The sequence below is a fragment of the Oncorhynchus clarkii genome, chromosome 6 (assembly GCF_045791955.1).
Source record: "Oncorhynchus clarkii lewisi isolate Uvic-CL-2024 chromosome 6, UVic_Ocla_1.0, whole genome shotgun sequence".
Taxonomy (NCBI): Eukaryota; Metazoa; Chordata; class Actinopteri; order Salmoniformes; family Salmonidae; genus Oncorhynchus; species Oncorhynchus clarkii.
In genome coordinates, this window is record NC_092152.1 from 87288370 (window position 1) to 87309995 (window position 21626).

General features: G+C 42.6%; 1 protein-coding gene across 1 annotated transcript in view; it reads left to right on the forward strand.

Moving 5' to 3' along the window:
* The window catches only part of LOC139411760 (high affinity cAMP-specific and IBMX-insensitive 3',5'-cyclic phosphodiesterase 8A-like), a 183310-nt gene that overhangs the window by 91201 nt on the left and 70483 nt on the right, over window positions 1-21626 (forward strand). Inside the window, exon 3 of the mRNA XM_071158488.1 lies at window positions 14484-14674. Within this exon, the coding sequence (XP_071014589.1) occupies window positions 14484-14674 (191 nt within the window). The remainder of the gene's footprint in view (window positions 1-14483; window positions 14675-21626) is intronic.

Below are 21626 nucleotides of genomic sequence, written 5' to 3' on the forward strand. Positions count from 1 at the left end.
TGGTTCCTCTGTTGAATGTCCTGATCAGACTGAGAACTGAGGTACAGTTTCTATTGGTTCCTCTGTTGAATGTCCTGATCAGACTGAGAACTGAGGTACAGTTTCTATTGGTTCCTCTGGTTGAATGTCCTGATCAGACTGAGAACTGAGGTACAGTTTCTATTGGTTCCTCTGGTTGAATGTCCTGATCAGACTGAGAACTGAGGTACAGTTTCTATTGGTTCCTCTGGTTGAATGTCCTGATCAGACTGAGAACTGAGGTACAGTTTCTATTGGTTCCTCTGGTTGAATGTCCTGATCAGATTGGAAACGGTCAACTTTGTGATTTTCCCCAAAACAACAAGGCCTATAATCTCCCATTTGAAAATGATTGAGTGTCTTTAAGACAACAATCCCCCCTTTCAAACATTCAAACAGAAGAAAAATAAACTGTTAATGGACGCTTTGTGTGTGGCGTGCCCTGGTGTTGCCTAGGCAACAGAGCCAAACATCAACCACTATGGACATACTATAATGAACAATGCGCGTTATATATGAGTGTGTGTGTGTATGCCTGTGTGTGTATGCCTGTGTGTGTATGTGTGTGTGTGTGTGTGTGTGTGTATGCCTGTGTGTGTGTGTGTGTGTGTGTGTGTGTGTGTGTATGCGTGTGTGCGTGTGTGCGTGTGTGCGTGTGTGTGTGTGTGTGTGTGTATTCGTGCATGCTTGTGTGTGACTTCACCGCAAGGCCGACATTCTCTGACCGATGGTCAATGGCTCATTATACCACATCTCTCAAACACTCTGCTCTCTCCTTTGTCTAGTGTTAAACTATCCAGTAGTGAGGTGACGAGAGAGAGGGGGGGGGGGGGGGGGGGGCAGAGAGAGTGAGGGGGTGAGGGGGATAATATAGAGAGAGGGATGAAGGGAGGAGAGAGAGAGATCCAGCGAGAGAGGGGAGGGGCGTCTGTGTGAGAAAGCATTTTTAAACTTTCACTGTAGCTGATTTTAGTTCCTGGAGTGCTTGTGTTTTTCTTAGAATGTTCATTGTTCCAGAACACTCAATAACAAATACCCAGTAACCTCTCCTCTAAGTGTCCAGGGTAAGTAACCTCTCCTCTAAGTGTTCAGAGTAAGTAACCTCTCCTCTAAGTGTTCAGAGTAAGTAACCTCTCCTCTAAGTGTCCAGCGTAAGTAACCTCTCCTCTAATTGTTCAGAGTAAGTAACCTCTCCTCTAAGTGTCCAGAGTAATTAACCTCTCCTCTAAGTGTTCATAGTAAGTAACCTCTCCTCTAAGTGTTCAGAGTAATTAACCTCTCCTCTAAGTGTTCAGAGGAAGTAACCTCTCCTCTAAGTGTTCAGAGTAAGTAAAATCTCCTCTAAGTGTTCAAAGTAACCTCTCTTCTAAGTGTTCAGAGTAAGTAACCTCTCTAAGTGTCCAGCGTAAGTAACCTCTCCTCTAATTGTTCAGAGTAAGTCACCTCTCCTCTAAGTGTCCAGAGTAATTAACCTCTCCTCTAAGTGTTCATAGTAAGTAACCTCTCCTCTAAGTGTTCAAAGTAACCTCTCTTCTAAGTGTTCAGAGTAAGTAACCTCTCTAAGTGTCCAGGGTAATTAACCTCTCCTCTAAGTGTTCAGAGTAATTAACCTCTCCTCTAAGTGTTCAGAGTAATTAATCTCTCCTCTAAGTGTTCAGAGTAAGTAACCTCTCCTCTAAGTGTTCAGAGTAAGTAACCTCTCTAAGTGTTCAGAGTAAGTAACCTCTCCTCTAAGTGTTCAGAGTAATTCATCTCTCCTATAAGTGTTCAGAGTAAGTAACCTCTCCTCTAAGTGTTCAGAGTAAGTAACCTCTCCTCTAAGTGTTCAGAGTAAGACGTGTGTCGTGTTCACAACTAACTAAGGGTGTGTCCCAAATGGCTCCCTATTACCTGCAGTACATACTGTATATAAGGAATAGGGTGCTTTTTGGGACCCAGACGTTGCCGAAGCAGGTTGATTTGATGCATCCCATAGTATTGACTCACACTATTTGTGATAGTTTATACTATAGAGACCCTTTGTCAGCACAGACACAATACCCCATGTAATATGTTTAGCCTTCGTGTGTGAGACGTGTCTTTGCTGACCTGGTTAGAGGAGGTGCTGGCTAGCAGAGTAGAACACCTGGTTAGAGGAGGTGTTGGCTAGCAGAGTAGAACACCTGGTTAGAGGAGGTGCTGGCTAGCAGAGTAGAACACCTGGTTAGAGGAGGTGCTAGCTAGCAGAGTAGAACACCTGGTTAGGGGAGGTGCTAGCTAGCAGAGTAGAACACCTGGTTAGGGGGAGGTGCTGGCTAGCAGAGTAGAACACCTGGTTAGGGGAGGTGCTGGCTAACAGAGTAGAACACCTGGTTAGGAGAGGTGCTGGCTAGCAGAGTAGAACACCTGGTTAGAGGAGGTGCTGGCTAGCAGAGTAGAACACCTGGTTAGAGGAGGTGCTGGCTAGCAGAGTAGAACACCTGGTTAGGGGAGGTGCTAGCTAGCAGAGTAGAACACCTGGTTAGGGGAGGTACTGGCTAGCAGAGTAGAACACCTGGTTAGGGGGAGGTGCTGGCTAGCAGAGTAGAATACCTGGTTAGGGGAGGTGCTGGCTAGCGGAGTAGAACACCTGGTTAGGGGAGGTACTGGCTAGCAGAGTAGAACACCTGGTTAGGGGGAGGTACTGGCTAGCAGAGTAGAACACCTGGTTAGGGGAGGTGCTGGCTAGCGGAGTAGAACACCTGGTTAGTGGACGTACTGGCTAGCGAGGTAGAACACCTGGTTAGGGGAGGTGCTGGCTAGCAGAGTAGAACACCTGGTTAGGGGAGGTGCTGGCTAGCTGAGTAGAACACCTGGTTAGGGGAGGTGCTGGCTAGTGGTGTAGAACACCTGGTTAGGGGAGGTGCTGGCTAGCAGAGTAGAACACTTCCTAGAAAAGAAGAGCCTCACACTCTCACACTCTGAATCTACCAGAATTGGTAGAACGTATTAGAAAACTCATTCATTTGATCAAGGAATGCCTCTGTGTGCGTGCGTGCGTCATTTTCAGGGGGGTCTCAGGGAGGACTTTAGCAGTATGTACGGTCTGACTGGTCTGTGGTATAAACACAGGGCTGTGCCAGATCCAGTGAACTACTACAGGAAGTCTGAATCACAGAGGAGGGCACGTCTAACTGTTTTCCTGTTGTTTTCCATCATTAGGTACATCTCTGCCACTGCTACAGGTGCAACACTATAGTCCCTGTCATTAAATTACAGAATCATTTTTATATTTATTAGAATGAGTTGTTTAGACGTAAAACAACAATGACATAAAACAGAAAGAAGTGTCGTTATCCAACCAACAACAGCCTTCATCAGTTGTCTACAACGTTTACAGCCTGCTGTATGGACAGGACAAGTAGGAGATTTCCCATGATTGACTTCTGAATAGGTTTGTTAGCAGGTTGTGATGTGTGGTAAGATTTCACATCTATCTGAATAGGTTTGTTAGCAGGTTGTGATGTGTGGTAAGATTTCACATCTATCTGAATAGGTTTGTTAGCAGGTTGTCTTGTGTTGTGCGGTAAGATTTCACATCTATCTGAATAGGTTTGTTTGCATAGCACCTTATCAGTATGTTGTAGAGTAAGATTACCCATGAATGGGTGTGTTTGCAGACATCTTAAGTTAGACACAGTAAGACGATTTTTCCCTCTTATCTGAATGGGTGTGTTTGTAAGCCCAATAAGTAGATTTACCCACCACTATCTACACTAGCCATCTATCTGAATGTGTGTGTTAGCAGTAGCTAAGTAGCTTAGCCTTATATACAGTTAGGCTAGTGTGTGTGTTAGCAGTAGCTTAGCCTTATCTACAGTTAGGCTAGTGTGTGTGTTAGCAGTAGCTTAGCCTTATCTACAGTTAGGCTAGTGTGTGTGTTAGCAGTAGGTTCAGTAAGTAGCTAGCCCACCCCTATCTACAGTGAATAAGTAGCTTTCCCATCACTATCCAAATGGGTTTATTTGCAGAACAGTAGCTTTGCCACCCCGTCTACTGTGAACGGGTGTTAACAGAATAGTAGCTTTCCCACCCCGTCTACTGTGAACGGGTGTTAGCAGAACAGTAGCTTCCCCACCCCGTCTACTGTGAACGGGTGTTAGCAGAACAGTAGCTTTCCCACCCCGTCTACTGTGAACGGGTGTTATCAGAATAGCTTAAGTCATACAGTAAGAAGGTTTCCCCATGTCTGAATAGCTGTGCTAGCAGTAATTAACTTTCCTACCGCTGTCTGTCTGTCTGTCTGTCTGTCTGTCTGTCTGTCTGTCTGTCTGTCTGTCTGTCTGTCTGTCTGTAGGCTGTCTGTCTGTCTGTAGGCAGTCTGTCTGTCTGTAGGCAGTCTGTCTGTCTGTAGGCAGTCTACCTGAGAGGACCTGGCCTGGGCCCACATAACATGACCTATATCTAATCCTCCTGTCTGCCTGCATGGCTCTGCAGGAATGTTGACTTTTCTAACAACATGCCACTGTGGAATTGTCATCTAATTCCAGACAGCATTCCTGCCTCCATAGCTGCCTCCATCGCTCTGCGATGATGCATCTACTACTCGGGATATGTATGCTGCCTGTAATGACAAGGGGTGTGAAGATAAGTGGATTATGGTTTGTGTTAGCGCTAAACTAGGCTAGCAGGACCTACAGTAAGTGGATATTATTTGTGTTGCTAGGCTAGCAGGACCTACGTGGAATGTAGTTTGTGTTAGCGGCGCTCTGCTAAGCAAGGCTATCTGGACCTAAGTTGAATATGGTTTGTGTTAGGCTAAACTACATGGTTTGTGTTAGGCTAAGCTAGGCTAGCTGGACCTAAGCGGAATGTGATTTGTGTTAGCCTAGGCTAGGCTACGTAGCTGGGCCTTGGTGGAATATGGTTTGTGTTAGGCTAGTTTAAGCTAGGCTAGCTAGACTTAAGTAGAAAGTGATTAGTGTTAGCGCTGGGCTAGGTAAGGCCAGAGAGGAAGAGGTTGAAGCGAGAAGGTTTACTCAATGAGAGTGTCGAATTTGGTCAACAAAAAATGTAATTGCTAGTTTGCAACGTAAGGTTTATTTGATCTAATAGATGTTACGTAATGGTTTGGTTGTTACGGGTGCACTGATATAAGTGGACGCATGTGGTATTTCTCAAACTTTGAAAAAAATAACTCTATAATTGGAGTTGTGCTTGCTGTTCACACGCGTATCCAACCTCTCATTGGCTAGAATGGTTCCACCTGATTTTGCCTCCTTCCAACCTGCCTTCCATTTTTGAAGACATGTATTTCTATTGTTTGCAGCGGTCACTCGGCTATCTTGTCAATATAATAGATTATCTTTGGTAAGGCTAGGCAAACTGGGCCTTTCTAAATGGAATACGGCTCAAATAAATGTTACGCTAGGCTAGATAGCTAGCTGGGCCTTCTTGGAGCCCAGAGGGGCCCTGGTAGGATGCATTTCCCCCCCACTAATGATTTAAGGTTAGGATTGGGGAAGCTGAAGCTGATGGTAGATCTGTGCGTAGGGGAAACCCCTGTGTGCTCTGATGTGTCCTGATTTGGTCTGAGAGGAGACTGGATGAGGTGAAGGGTTAGTGTGACTAAAGCCAGACAATTCATCTGGATGAATCAGCAAATCCCGCCATCCCAACTATACACGCACCAGTGTTCATTTTGATTTAGATTTAGTCTAGTCTTAGTCATTTTGTCTTAAATATCCTTATGTCTTAGTCACATTTTAGTCTTTTGAATAATGATTTACTCTAGTTATTGTCAAAATGATGAAAACAGTGGGGACATTTTAGTCAACTAAATGCCTTGTCTTTTGTCTTTCTTTCTCTGTCTGTCTGTCCTTGACTGTCTGTCTGTCTGTCTGTCTGTCCTTAACTGTCTGTCTGTCCTTGACTGTCTGTCGGTCTGTCCTTGACTGTCTGTCGGTCTGTCCTTGACTGTCTGTCGGTCTGTCCTTAACTGTCTGTCGGTCTGTCCGAATCGAATCCAAAGTCTCCTGTGCTCGAGTCGATGCCTGAGTTATAAATGGTTGAGTCACGAGTCCCTATGGCTGAAGTACAAGTCCCAGTGCTCGAGTCCTGGTCCAAGTGCTCAAGTCTGAGTCAGTGGGTCCCCATTAACTCAAAATAAAGTTATTTACCCAGTCAGATATAGAGGAGTTATTAACCCAGTCAGAGGACTTATTAACCCAGTCAGATATAGAGGACTTATTAACCCAGTCAGAGGAGTTATTAACCCAGTCAGATATAGAGGAGTTATTAACCCAGTCAAATATAGAGGAGTTATTTACCCAGTCAGATATAGAGGAGTTATTAACCCAGTCAGATATAGAGGAGTTATTATACCCAATTAGATATAGAGGAGTTATTAACCCAGTCATATATAGAGGAGTTATTAACCCAGTCAGATATAGAGGGGTTATTAACCCAGTCAGAGGAGTTATTAACCCAGTCAGATATAGAGAAGTTATTAACCCAGTCAGAGGAGTTATTAACCCAGTCAGATATAGAGGAGTTATTAACCCAGTCAAATATAGAGGAGTTATTTACCCAGTCAGATATAGAGGAGTTATTAACCCAGTCAGATATAGAGGAGTTATTAACCCAATTAGATATAGAGGAGTTATTAACCCAGTCAGATATAGAGGAGTTATTTACCCAGTCAGATATAGAGGAGTTATTAACCCAGTCAGATATTGAGGAGTTATTAACCCAGTCAGATATTGAGGAGTTATTAACCCAGTCAGATATAGAGGACTTATTAACCCAGTCAGATATAGAGGACTTATTAACCCAGTCAGATATAGAGGAGTTATTAACCCAGTCAGATATAGAGGAGTTATTAACCCAGTCAGATATAGAGGAGTTATTAACCCAGTCAGATATAGAGGAGTTATTAACCCAGTCAGATATAGAGGTGTTATTAACCCAGTCAGATATAGAGGGGTTATTAACCCAGTCAGATATAGAGTTATTAACCCAGTCAGATATAGAGGAGTTATTAACCCAGTCATATATAGAGGAGTTATTAACCCAGTCAGATATAGAGGGGTTATTAACCCAGTCAGAGGAGTTATTAACCCAGTCAGATATAGAGGAGTTATTAACCCAGTCAGAGGAGTTATTAACCCAGTCAGATATAGAGGAGTTATTAACCCAGTCAAATATAGAGGAGTTATTTACCCAGTGAGATATAGAGGAGTTATTAACCCAGTCAGATATAGAGGAGTTATTAACCCAGTCAGATATAGAGGAGTTATTAACCCAGTCAGATATAGAGGAGTTATTTACCCAGTCAGATATAGAGGAGTTATTTACCCAGTCAGATATAGAGGAGTTATTAACCCAGTCAGATATAGAGGACTTATTAACCCAGTCAGATATAGAGTTATTAACCCAGTCAGATATAGAGGAGTTATTAACCCAGTCATATATAGAGGAGTTATTAACCCAGTCAGATATAGAGGGGTTATTAACCCAGTCAGAGGAGTTATTAACCCAGTCAGATATAGAGGAGTTATTAACGACTTCAGAGGAGTTATTAACCCAGTCAGATATAGAGGAGTTATTAACCCAGTCAAATATAGAGGAGTTATTTACCCAGTGAGATATAGAGGAGTTATTAACCCAGTCAGATATAGAGGAGTTATTAACCCAGTCAGATATAGAGGAGTTATTAACCCAGTCAGATATAGAGGAGTTATTAACCCAGTCAGATATAGAGGAGTTATTAACCCAGTTAGATATAGAGGAGTTATTAACCCAGTCAGATATCGAGGAGTTATTAACCCAGTCAGATATAGAGGACTTATTAACCCAGTCAGATATAGAGGAGTTATTAACCCAGTCAGATATAGAGGAGTTATTAACCCAGTCAGATATAGAGGAGTTATTAACCCAATTAGAAATAGAGGAGTTATTAACCCAGTCAGATATAGAGGAGTTATTAACCCAGTCAGATATAGAGGAGTTATTAACCCAGTCAGATATAGAGGAGTTATTAACCCAGTCAGATATAGAGGAGTTATTAACCCAGTCAGATATAGAGGAGTTATTAACCCAATTAGATATAGAGGAGTTATTAACCCAGTCAGATATAGAGGAGTTATTTACCCAGTCAGATATAGAGGACTTATTAACCCAGTCAGATATAGAGGACTTATTAACCCAGTCAGATATAGAGGAGTTATTAACCCAGTCAGATATAGAGGAGTTATTAACCCAGTCAGATATAGAGGAGTTATTAACCCAATTAGATATAGAGGAGTTATTAACCCAGTCAGATATAGAGGAGTTATTAACCCAGTCAGATATAGAGGAGTTATTAACCCAGTCAGATATAGAGGAGTTATTAACCCAGTCAGATATAGAGGGGTTATTAACCCAGTCAGATATACAGTTATTAACCCAGTCAGATATAGAGTTATTAACCCAGTCAGAGGAGTTATTAACCCAGTCAGATATAGAGGAGTTACAGTGCCTTGCGAAAGTATTCGGCCCCCTTGAACTTTGCGACCTTTTGCCACATTTCAGGCTTCAAACATTAAGATATAAAACTGTATTTTTTTGTGAAGAATCAACAACAAGTGGGACACAATCATGAAGTGGAAAGACATTTATTGGATATTTCAAACTTTTTTCCATCAATTTTAACCATCTTCCCTGTCCCTGCTGAAGAAAAGCAGGCCCAAACCATGATGCTGCCACCACCATGTTTGACAGTGGGGATGGTGTGTTCAGCTGTATTGCTTTTACGCCAAACATAACGTTTTGCATTGTTGCCAAAAAGTTCAATTTTGGTTTCATCTGACCAGAGCACCTTCTTCCACATGTTTGGTGTGTCTCCCAGGTGGCTTGTGGCAAACTTTAAACAACACTTTTTATGGATATCTTTAAGAAATGGCTTTCTCCTTGCCACTCTTCCATAAAGGCCAGATTTGTGCAATATACAGTGCCTTGCGAAAGTATTCGGCCCCCTTGAACTTTGCGACCTTTTGCCACATTTCAGGCTTCAAACATAAAGATATAAAACTGTATTTTTTTTTGAAGAATCAACAACAAGTGGGACACAATCATGAAGTGGAAAGACATTTATTGGATATTTCAAACTTTTTTAACAAATCAAAAACTGAAAAATTGGGCATGCAAAATTATTCAGCCCCCTTAAGTTAATACTTTGTAGCGCCACCTTTTGCTGCGATTACAGCTGTAAGTCGCTTGGGGTATGTCTCTATCAGTTTTGCACATCGAGAGACTGACATTTTTTCCCATTCCTCCTTGCAAAACAGCTCGAGCTCAGTGAGGTTGGATGGAGAGCATTTGTGAACAGCAGTTTTCAGTTCTTTCCACAGATTCTCGATTGGATTCAGGTCTGGACTTTGACTTGGCCATTCTAACACCTGGATATGTTTATTTTTGAACCATTCCATTGTAGATTTTGCTTTATGTTTTGGATCATTGTCTTGTTGGAAGACAAATCTCCGTCCCAGTCTCAGGTCTTTTGCAGACTCCATCAGGTTTTCTTCCAGAATGGTCCTGTATTTGGCTCCATCCATCTTCCCATCAATTTTAACCATCTTCCCTGTCCCTGCTGAAGAAAAGCAGGCCCAAACCATGATGCTGCCACCACCATGTTTGACAGTGGGGATAATGTGTTCAGGGTGATGAGCTGTGTTGCTTTTACGCCAAACATAACGTTTTGCATTGTTGCCAAAAAGTTCCATTTTGGTTTCATCTGACCAGAGCACCTTCTTCCACATGTTTGGTGTGTCTTCCAGGTGGCTTGTGGCAAACTTTAAACGACACTTTTTATGGATATCTTTAAGAAATGGCTTTCTTCTTGCCACTCTTCGAAAAAGGCCAGATTTGTGCAATATACGACTGATTGTTGTCCTATGGACAGAGTCTCCCACCTCAGCTGTAGATCTCTGCAGTTCATCCAGAGTGATCATGGGCCTCTTGGCTGCATCTCTGATCAGTCTTCTCCTTGTATGAGCTGAAAGTTTAGAGGGACGGCCAGGTCTTGGTAGATTTGCAGTGGTCTGATACTCCTTCCATTTCAATATTATCGCTTGCACAGTGCTCCTTGGGATGTTTAAAGCTTGGGAAATCTTTTTGTATCCAAATCCGGCTTTAAACTTCTTCACAACAGTATCTCAGACCTGCCTGGTGTGTTCCTTGTTCTTCATGATGTTCTCTGCGCTTTTAACGGACCTCTGAGACTATCACAGTGCAGGTGCATTTATACGGAGACTTGATTACACACAGGTGGATTGTATTTATCATCATTAGTCATTTAGGTCAACATTGTATCATTCAGAGATCCTCACTGAACTTCTGGAGAGAGTTTGCTGCACTGAAAGTAAAGGGGCTGAATAATTTTGCACGCCCAATTTTTCAGTTTTTGATTTGTTAAAAAGGTTTGAAATATCCAATAAATGTCATTCCACTTCATGATTGTGTCCCACTTGTTGTTGATTCTTCACAAAAAAATACAGTTTTATATCTTTATGTTTGAAGCTTGAAATGTGGCAAAAGGTCGCAAAGTTCAAGGGGGCCGAATACTTTCGCAAGGCACTGTATGACTGATTGTTGTCCTATGGACAGAGTCTCCCACCTCAGCTGTAGATCTCTGCAGTTCATCCAGAGTGATCATGGGCTTATTGGCTGCATCTCTGATCAGTCTTCTCCTTGTATGAGTTGTACTTTCGCAAGGCACTGTATTAACCCAGTCAGATATAGAGGAGTTATTAACCCAGTCAGAGGAGTTATTAACCCAGTCAGATATAGAGGAGTTATTAACCCAGTCAGATATAGAGGACTTATTAACCCAGTCAGATATAGAGGAGTTATTAACCCAGTCAGATATAGAGGAGTTATTAACCCAGTCAGATATAGAGGAGTTATTAACCCAATTAGATATAGAGGAGTTATTAACCCAGTCAGATATAGAGGAGTTATTAACCCAGTCAGATATAGAGGAGTTATTAACCCAGTCAGAGGAGTTATTAACCCAGTCAGATATAGAGGAGTTATTAACCCAGTCAGATATAGAGGAGTTATTAACCCAGTCAGATATAGAGGAGTTATTAACCCAGTCAGATATAGAGGAGTTATTAACCCAGTCAGATATAATGTAGTGACGAGGAGTTATTAACCCAGTCAGATATAGAGGAGTTATTAACCCAGTCAGATATAGAGGAGTTATTAACCCAGTCAGATATAGAGGAGTTATTAACCCAGTCAGATATAGAGGAGTTATTAACCCAGTCAGATATAGAGGAGTTATTAACCCAGTAAGAGGAGTTATTAACTCAGTCAGATATAGAGGAGTTATTAACCCAGTAAGAGGAGTTATTAACTCAGTCATATATAGAGGAGTTATTAACCCAGTCAGATATAGTTTTACCATGGCTATGTTCAATAGGCTACTGGTAATGTTACCATGGCTACGCTCAATAGGCTACTGGTAATGTTACCATGGCTACACTCAATAGGCTACTGGTAATGTTACCATGGCTACACTCAGTAGGCTACTGGTAATGTTACCATGGCTACACTCAATAGGCTACTGGTAATGTTACCATGGCTACACTCAATAGGCTACTGGTAATGTTACCATGGCTACGCTCAATAGGCTACTGGTAATGTTACCAAGGCCAAGTTGTAAAACTTTCTCGAACGTTGTAGATAGAAATTCCTTGAATAGAGCCGTTGTTATTCCTTATTCAACATGTCAGATCGGCATGTTTATTCTTCATAGCATATTTCTATCTAAACGTTGCGTCCAACTGAATACACCCCAGGTTGTTAGCTATAGCTAGTTAATGAGGTAACAGGACTGAACAAGGTTTTAGCCTAAAGAAATGAACTATAGAAAGAAAGAAAACGTAGCGCCGGCTCGAATCAAGACGTTTTCTCTGAGGAAAAGAAGGAGACTTGGCTACGTTGGCTAAGGATCCTGTATATGAAATGCAGAGGGAAAACTGGGAGGGCTAGCCTATAATTTCAGACAGTCTACTTTTCTATAACCTATTCCCAGGAGAGAAAAACCGAGCTAGACTGTTGTTTTACTATTAAACTCAATGCTGCTATTGTTTTTAATTTCCTGAAGCAGCTCCAGACAAAGGGTAGCTAACTAGAAGGCTGGGGATGACTAGTTATTAGCTAAAAGGTGAACTAAGAAAGTCGCCTGCGAGATGGGTATAATCGGAGGCGGAGCCAGTCTGCCTGTCTTCCCACACTCATCGCTTTCTCCCCTGCAGCTCACCAGCTGAATTAGTCTGTGTGTGCTGGGTTTGATGCATCCTTCCCACTGCTGAACTATAACTGCGCTTTGCATCTGTCCTGCTAATATTAATTGTGCTTATTACTAAAAAGCTTTCAATCTTTTCAAAAACTGTTATCCAGTCCACTTAGTAGTCAGATTTTAGTCACAAATATCATTTTGTCTTGTTTTAGTGAACTGAAATGAAAAATCATTTTTGGAAACATTTTCTTGGACTATTTTGTCTGTTATAGTCTCATCAATTGCCACTGAAAAATAGGTGTTTGATAAATATTTGGCCTCCTAGCTCCTAGTCTCCTAGCTCCTGGCCTCCTAGCTCCTGTCCTCCTAGCTCCTGTCCTCCTAGCTCCTGGCCTCCTAGCTCCTGGCCTCCTAGCTCCTGGCCTCCTAGCTCCTGGCCTCCTAGCTCCTGTCCTCCTAGCTCCTGGCCTCCTAGCTCCTGGCCTCCTAGCTCCTGGCCTCCTAGCTCCTGGCCTCCTAGCTCATGTCCTCCTAGCTCCTGGCCTCCTGTCCTCCTAGCTCCTGTCCTCCTAGCTCCTGGCCTCCTAGCTCCTGGCCTCCTAGCTCCTGTCCTCCTAGCTCCTAGCTCCTAGCTCCTGGCCTCCTAGCTCCTGGCCTCCTAGCTCCTGGCCTCCTAGCTCCTGGCCTCCTAGCTCCTGGCCTCCTAGCTCCTGGCCTTCTAGCTCCTGGCCTTCTAGCTCCTGGCCTCCTAGCTCCTGTCCTCCTAGCTCCGAGCCTCCTGTCCTCCTAGATCCTGGCCTCCTAGCTCCTAGCCTCCTAGCTCCCGGCCTCCTAGCTCCTGGCCTCCTGTTCTCCTAGCTCCTAGCTCCTGGACTCCTAGCTCCTAGCCTCCTAGCTCCTAGCCCCCTAGCTCCTGGCCTCCTAGCTCCTGGCCTCCTAGCTCCTGGCCTCCTAGCTCCTAGCCTCCTAGCTCCTGGACTCCTAGCTCCTAGCCTCCTAGCTCCTGGCCTCCTAGCTCCTGGCCTCCTAGCTCATGTCCTCCTAGCTCCTGGCCTCCTGTCCTCCTAGATCCTGGCCTCCTAGCTCCTAGCCTCCTAGCTCCCGGCCTCCTAGCTCCTGGCCTCCTGTTCTCCTAGCTCCTGGACTCCTAGCTCCTAGCCTCCTAGCTCCTGGCCTCCTAGCTCCTGGCCTCCTAGCTCCTAGACTCCTAGCTCCTGGCCTCCTAGCTCCTAGCCTCCTAGATCCTACCCTCCTAGCTCCTAGCCTGGCCTCCTAGCTCCTGGCCTCCTAGCTCCTAGCCTCCTAGCTCCTAGCCTCCTGGCCTCCTAGATCCTAGCCTCCTAGCTCCTAGCTCCTAGCCTCCTGGCCTCCTAGCTCCTAGCCTCCTAGCTCCTGGCCTCCTAGCTCCTAGCCTCCTGGCCTCCTAGCTCCTAGCCTCCTAGCTCCTGGCCTCCTGGACTTTAAGTGAACAGAGAGACGTCTTTGTACCTTTAACTCAATTTTGCAGTTGTGATGCAAACCGTGAGACTGCTGAACAAACTTCCCATTCTGTACATTGATTGTGTCTCCTGCCAACTGGTCCACGATGACGTCTGTTAGGCCCAGTGACTCATCTAGCTACCTGCCTTCTCTCTCTCTCTGTGTGTGTGTGTGTGTGTGTGTGTGCGCGCGCGCGCCGCAGTGAAGCCTAGATGCCGCTTAAAAGCCATGGATTAACGCAAGCAAGGGGTTATGTGAAAGTATGCTGCTTGGTAGGAGGGTGTATGTGTACACTCACTGACTGTGTGTGGTTGTGTGTGCGCACAGTGTCTCCCCTTACAGGTACAGTTAGTATTTCACCTTTAACCTCTCCCCTTACAGGTACTGTTAGTATTTGACCTTTAACCCCTAACCTCTCGCCTTACAGGTACAGTTAGTATTTGACCTTTAACCCCTAACCTCTCCCCTTACATGTACTGTTAGTATTTGACATTTAACCTCTCCCCTTACAGGTACAGTTACTATTTGACCTTTAACCCCTAACCTCTCCCCTTACAGGTACAGTTAGTCTTCGACCTTTAACCCCTAACCTCTCCCCTTACAGGTACTGTTAGTATTTGACCTATAACCCCTAACCTCTCCCCTTACAGGTACTGTTAGTATTTGACCTTTAACCTCTAACCGCTCCCCTTACAGGTACTGTTAGTATTTGACCTTTAACCTCTAACCTCTCCCCTTACAGGTACTGTTAGTATTTGCCAAAGAGGACAGCCAGAATAATGGGTTCTGCTGGGCGTGTGAGAAGGCCAACTTCAGGTGTAACGTGGCGAGGACGCCAGAGGCAGCGCTGGAGTGTTTCAAGGAAAAGCACCACGACCTCGTCATCATCGACCACAGACATTCCAGATACTTCGACGCTGAATCACTATGCCGGTACGTTGTTATATCAGTAGGTTAGGTATATGCTGGTATGTTATATCAGTAGGTTAGGTATATGCTGGTATGTTATATCAGTAGGTTAGGTATATGCCGGTACGTTGTTATATCAGTAGGTTAGGTATATGCTGGTATGTTATATCAGTAGGTTAGGTATATGCTGGTACATTACCTTGTTATATCAGTAGGTTAGGTATATGCTGGTACGTTATATCAGTAGGTTAGGTATATGCTGGTACATTACCTTGTTATATCAGTAGGTTAGGTATATGCTGGTACGTTATATCAGTAGGTTAGGTATATGCTGGTACGTTGTTATATCAGTAGGTTAGGTATATGCTGGTACGTTATATCAGTAGGTTAGGTATATGCTGGTACATTACCTTGTTATATCAGTAGGTTAGGTATATGCTGGTACGTTATATCAGTAGGTTAGGTATATGCTGGTATGTTATATCAGTAGGTTAGGTTTATGCTGGTATGTTATATCAGTAGGTTAGGTATATGCTGGTACGTTATATCAGTAGGTTAGGTTTATGCTGGTATGTTATATCAGTAGGTTAGGTATATGCTGGTACATTACCTTGTTATATCAGTAGGTTAGGTATATCCTGGTACGTTATATCAGTAGGTTAGGTATATGATGGTATGTTACCTTGTTATATCAGTAGGTTAGGTATATGCTGGTATGTTATATCAGTAGGTTAGGTATATGATGGTATGTTATATCAGTAGGTTAGGTATATGCTGGTATGTTATATCAGTAGGTTAGGTATATGCTGGTACGTTACCTTGTTATATCAGTAGGTTAGGTATATGCTGGTACGTTATATCAGTAGGTTAGGTATATGCTGGTATGTTATATCAGTAGGTTAGGTATATGCTGGGACGTTACCTTGTTATATCGGTAGGTTAGGTATATGCTGGTACGTTATATCAGTAGGTTAGGTATATGCTGGTACGTTATATCAGTAGGTTAGGTATATGCTGGGACGTTACCTTGTTATATCGGTAGGTTAGGTATATGCTGGTACGTTATATCAGTAGGTTAGGTATATGCTGGGACGTTACCTTGTTATATCGGTAGGTTAGGTATATGCTGGTACGTTATATCAGTAGGTTAGGTATATGCTGGTACGTTATATCAGTAGGTTAGGTATATGCTGGGACGTTACCTTGTTATATCGGTAGGTTAGGTATATGCTGGTACGTTATATCAGTAGGTTAGGTATATGCTGGGACGTTACCTTGTTATATCGGTAGGTTAGGTATATGCTGGTACGTTATATCAGTAGGTTAGGTATATGCTGGTACGTTATATCAGTAGGTTAGGTATATGCTGGGACGTTACCTTGTTATATCGGTAGGTTAGGTATATGCTGGTACGTTATATCAGTAGGTTAGGTATATGCTGGTACGTTATATCAGTAGGTTAGGTATATGCTGGTACATTATATCAGTAGGTTAGGTATATGCTGGTACATTATATCAGTAGGTTAGGTATATGCTGGTACGTTATATCAGTAGGTTAGGTATATGCTGGTACATTATATCAGTAGGTTAGGTATATGCTGGTACATTACCTTGTTATATCAGTAGGTTAGGTATATGCTGGTACATTACCTTGTTATATCAGTAGGTTAGGTATATGCTGGTACGTTATATCAGTAGGTTAGGTATATGCTGGTACATTACCTTGTTATATCAGTAGGTTAGGTATATGCTGGTACGTTATATCAGTAGGTTAGGTATATGCTGGTACATTACCTTGTTATATCAGTAGGTTAGGTATATGCTGGTACGTTATATCAGTAGGTTAGGTATATGCTGGTACATTACCTTGTTATATCAGTAGGTTAGGTATATGCTGGTACGTTATATCAGTAGGTTAGGTATATGCTGGTACATTACCTTGTTATATCAGTAGGTTAGGTATATGCTGGTACGTTATATCAGTAGGTTAGGTATATGCTGGTATGTTATATCAGTAGGTTAGGTATATGCTGGTACGTTATATCAGTAGGTTAGGTATATGCTGGTACGTTATATCAGTAGGTTAGGTATATGCTGGTACGTTATATCAGTAGGTTAGGTATATGCTGGTACGTTATATCAGTAGGTTAGGTATATGCTGGTACGTTACCTTGTTATATCAGTAGGTTAGGTATATGCTGGTACATTACCTTGTTATATCAGTAGGTTAGGTATATGCTGGTATGTTATATCAGTAGGTTAGGTATATGCTGGTACATTACCTTGTTATATCAGTAGGTTAGGTATATGCTGGTACGTTATATCAGTAGGTTAGGTATATGCTGGTACGTTATATCAGTAGGTTAGGTATATGCTGGTATGTTACCTTGTTATATCAGTAGGTTAGGTATATGCTGGTACGTTATATCAGTAGGTTAGGTATATGCTGGTACGTTATATCAGTAGGTTAGGTATATGCTGGTATGTTACCTTGTTATATCAGTAGGTTAGGTATATGCTGGTACGTTGTTATATCGGTAGGTTAGGTATATGCTGGTACGTTATATCGGTAGGTTAGGTATATGCTGGTATGTTATATCAGTAGGTTAGGTATATGCTGGTATGTTATATCAGTAGGTTAGGTATATGCTGGTACGTTATATCAGTAGGTTAGGTATATGCTGGTATGTTATATCAGTAGGTTAGGTATATGCTGGTATGTTATATCAGTAGGTTAGGTATATGCTGGTACGTTATATCGGTAGGTTAGGTATATGCTGGTATGTTATATCAGTAGGTTAGGTATATGCTGGTATGTTATATCAGTAGGTTAGGTATATGCTGGTATGTTATATCAGTAGGTTAGGTATATGCTGGTACGTTATATCAGTAGGTTAGGTATATGCTGGTATGTTATATCAGTAGGTTAGGTATATGCTGGTACGTTATATCAGTAGGTTAGGTATATACTGGTATGTTATATCAGTAGGTTAGGTATATGCTGGTACGTTATATCAGTAGGTTAGGTATATGCTGGTACGTTATATCAGTAGGTTAGGTATATCCTGGTACGTTATATCAGTAGGTTAGGTATATACTGGTATGTTATATCAGTAGGTTAGGTATATACTGGTATGTTATATCAGTAGGTTAGGTATATACTGGTATGTTATATCAGTAGGTTAGGTATATGCTGGTACGTTATATCAGTAGGTTAGGTATATGCTGGTACGTTATATCAGTAGGTTAGGTATATGCTGGTACATTACCTTGTTATATCAGTAGGTTAGGTATATCCCGGTATGTTATATCAGTAGGTTAGGTATATCCTGGTACGTTATATCGGTAGGTTAGGTATATGCTGGTACGTTATATCAGTAGGTTAGGTATATGCTGGTATGTTATATCAGTAGGTTAGGTATATCCTGGTACGTTATATCAGTAGGTTAGGTACATCCTGGTACGTTATATCAGTAGGTTAGGTATATCCCGGTACGTTATATCAGTAGGTTAGGTATATGCTGGTACGTTATATCAGTAGGTTAGGTATATGCTGGTACGTTATATCAGTAGGTTAGGTATATCCTGGTACGTTATATCAGTAGGTTAGGTATATCCTGGTACGTTATATCAGTAGGTTAGGTATATGCTGGTATGTTATATCAGTAGGTTAGGTATATGCTGGTACGTTATATCAGTAGGTTAGGTATATCCTGGTACGTTATATCAGTAGGTTAGGTATATCCTGGTACGTTATATCAGTAGGTTAGGTATATGCTGGTACATTACCTTGTTATATCAGTAGGTTAGGTATACGCTGGTACGTTATATCAGTAGGTTAGGTATATCCTGGTACGTTATATCAGTAGGTTAGGTATATCCTGGTACGTTATATCAGTAGGTTAGGTATATCCTGGTACGTTATATCAGTAGGTTAGGTATATGCTGGTACATTACCTTGTTATATCAGTAGGTTAGGTATATGCTGGTATGTTATATCAGTAGGTTAGGTATATCCTGGTACGTTATATCAGTAGGTTAGGTATATGCTGGTATGTTACCTTGTTATATCAGTAGGTTAGGTATATGCTGGTACGTTATATCAGTAGGTTAGGTATATCCTGGTACTTTACCTTGTTATATCAGTAGGTTAGGTATATGCTGGTACATTATCTTGTTATATCAGTAGGTTAGGTATATGCTGGTACGTTATATCAGTAGGTTAGGTATATCCTGGTATATTACCTTGTTATATCAGTAGGTTAGGTATATGCTGGTACGTTATATCAGTAGGTTAGGTATATGCTGGTACATTACCTTGTTATATCAGTAGGTTAGGTATATGCTGGTACATTACCTTGTTATATCAGTAGGTTAGGTATATGCTGGTATGTTATATCAGTAGGTTAGGTATATCCTGGTATATTACCTTGTTATATCAGTAGGTTAGGTATATGCTGGTACGTTATATCAGTAGGTTAGGTATATGCTGGTACATTACCTTGTTATATCAGTAGGTTAGGTATATGCTGGTACTTTATATCAGTAGGTTAGGTATATGCTGGTATGTTATATCAGTAGGTTAGGTATATCCTGGTACGTTATATCAGTAGGTTAGGTATATGCTGGTACATTACCTTGTTATATCAGTAGGTTAGGTATATGCTGGTATGTTATATCAGTAGGTTAGGTATATGCTGGTACGTTATATCAGTAGGTTAGGTATATGCTGGTACGTTATATCAGTAGGTTAGGTATATGCTGGTACGTTATATCAGTAGGTTAGGTATATGCTGGTACGTTATATCAGTAGGTTAGGTTTATGCTGGTACGTTATATCAGTAGGTTAGGTATATGCTGGTACGTTATATCAGTAGGTTAGGTATATGCTGGTACGTTATATCAGTAGGTTAGGTATATGCTGGTACGTTACCTTGTTATATCAGTAGGTTAGGTATATGCTGGTACATTACCTTGTTATATCAGTAGGTTAGGTATATGCTGGTACGTTACCTTGTTATATCAGTAGGTTAGGTATATGCTGGTACATTACCTTGTTATATCAGTAGGTTAGGTATATGCTGGTACGTTATATCGGTAGGTTAGGTATATGCTGGTACGTTATATCAGTAGGTTAGGTATATGCTGGTACGTTATATCAGTAGGTTAGGTATATGCTGGTACGTTATATCAGTAGGTTAGGTATCAAATCAATCAATCAAATTTATTTTATATAGCCCTTCGTACATCAGCTGATATCTCAAAGTGCTGTACAGAAACCCAGCCTAAAACCCCAAACAGCAAGCAATGCAGGTGAAGAAGCACGGTGGCTAGGAAAAACTCCCTAGAAAGGCCAAAACCTAGGAAGAAACCTAGAGAGGAACCAGGCTATGTGGGGTGGCCAGTCCTCTTCTGGCTGTGCCGGGTGGAGATTATAACAAAACATGGTCAAGATGTTCAAATGTTCATAAATGACCAGCATGGTCGAATAATAATAAGGCAGAATAGTTGAAACTGGAGCAGCAGCACAGTCAGGTGGACTGGGGACAGCAAGGAGTCATCATGTCAGGTATTCCTGGGGCATGGTCCTAGGGCTCAGGTCCTCCGAGAGAGAGAAAGAAAGAGAGAATTAGAGAGAGCATATGTGGGATGGCCAGTCCTCTTCTGGCTGTGCCGGGTGGAGATTATAACAGAACATGGCCAAGATGTTCAAATGTTCATAAATGATCAGCATGGTCGAATAATAATAAGGCAGAACAGTTGAAACTGGAGCAGCAGCACAGCCAGGTGGACTGGGGACAGCAAGGAGTCATCATGTCAGGTAGTCCTGGGGCATGGTCCTAGGGCTCAGGTCCTCCGAGAGAGAGAAAGAGAGGAGAGAATTAGAGAACGCACACTTAAATTCACACAGGACACCGAATAGGACAGGAGAAGTACTCCAGATATAACAAACTGACCCTAGCCCCCCGACACATAAACTACTGCAGCATAAATACTGGAGGCTGAGACAGGAGGGGTCAGGAGACACTGTGGCCCACTCCGAGGACACCCCCGGACAGGGCCAAACAGGAAGGATATAACCCCACCCACTTTGCCAAAGCACAGCCCCCACACCACTAGAGGGATATCTTCAACCACCAACTTACCATCCTGAGACAAGGCTGAGTATAGCCCACAAAGACCTCCGCCACGGCACAACTTAAGGGTGGGGGGGGGGGGGGGGGCGCCAACCCAGACAGGATGACCACATCAGTGACTCAACCCACTCAGGTGACGCACCCCCTCCAGGGACGGCATGAGAGAGCCCCAGTAAAGCCAGTGACTCAGCCCCTGTAATAGGGTTAGAGGCAGAGAATCCCAGTGGAAAGAGGGGAACCGGCCAGGCAGAGACAGCAAGGGTGGTTCGTTGCTCCAGAGCCTTTCTGTTCACCCTCCCACTCCTGGGCCAGACTACACTCAATCATATGACCCACTGAAGAGATGAGTCTTCAGTAGAGACTTAAAGGTTGAGACCGAGTTTGCGTCTCTGACATGGGTAGGCAGACCGTTCCATAAAAATGGAGCTCTATAGGAGAAAGCCCTGCCTCCAGCTGTTTGCTTAAAAATTCTAGGGACAATTAGGAGGCCTGCGTCTTGTGACCGTAGCGTACGTGTAGGTATGTACGGCAGGACCAAATCAGAGAGATAGATAGGAGCAAGCCCATGTAATGCTTTGTAGGTTAGCAGTAAAACCTTGAAATCAGCCCTTGCTTTGACAGGAAGCCAGTGTAGAGAGGCTAGCACTGGAGTAATATGATCACATTTTTTGGTTCTAGTCAGGATTCTAGCAGCCGTATTTAGCACTAACTGAAGTTTATTTAGTGCTTTATCCGGGTAGCCGGAAAGTAGAGCATTGCAGTAGTCTAACCTGGAAGTGACAAAAGCATGGATTAATTTTTCTGCATCATTTTTGGACAGAAAGTTCCTGATTTTTGCA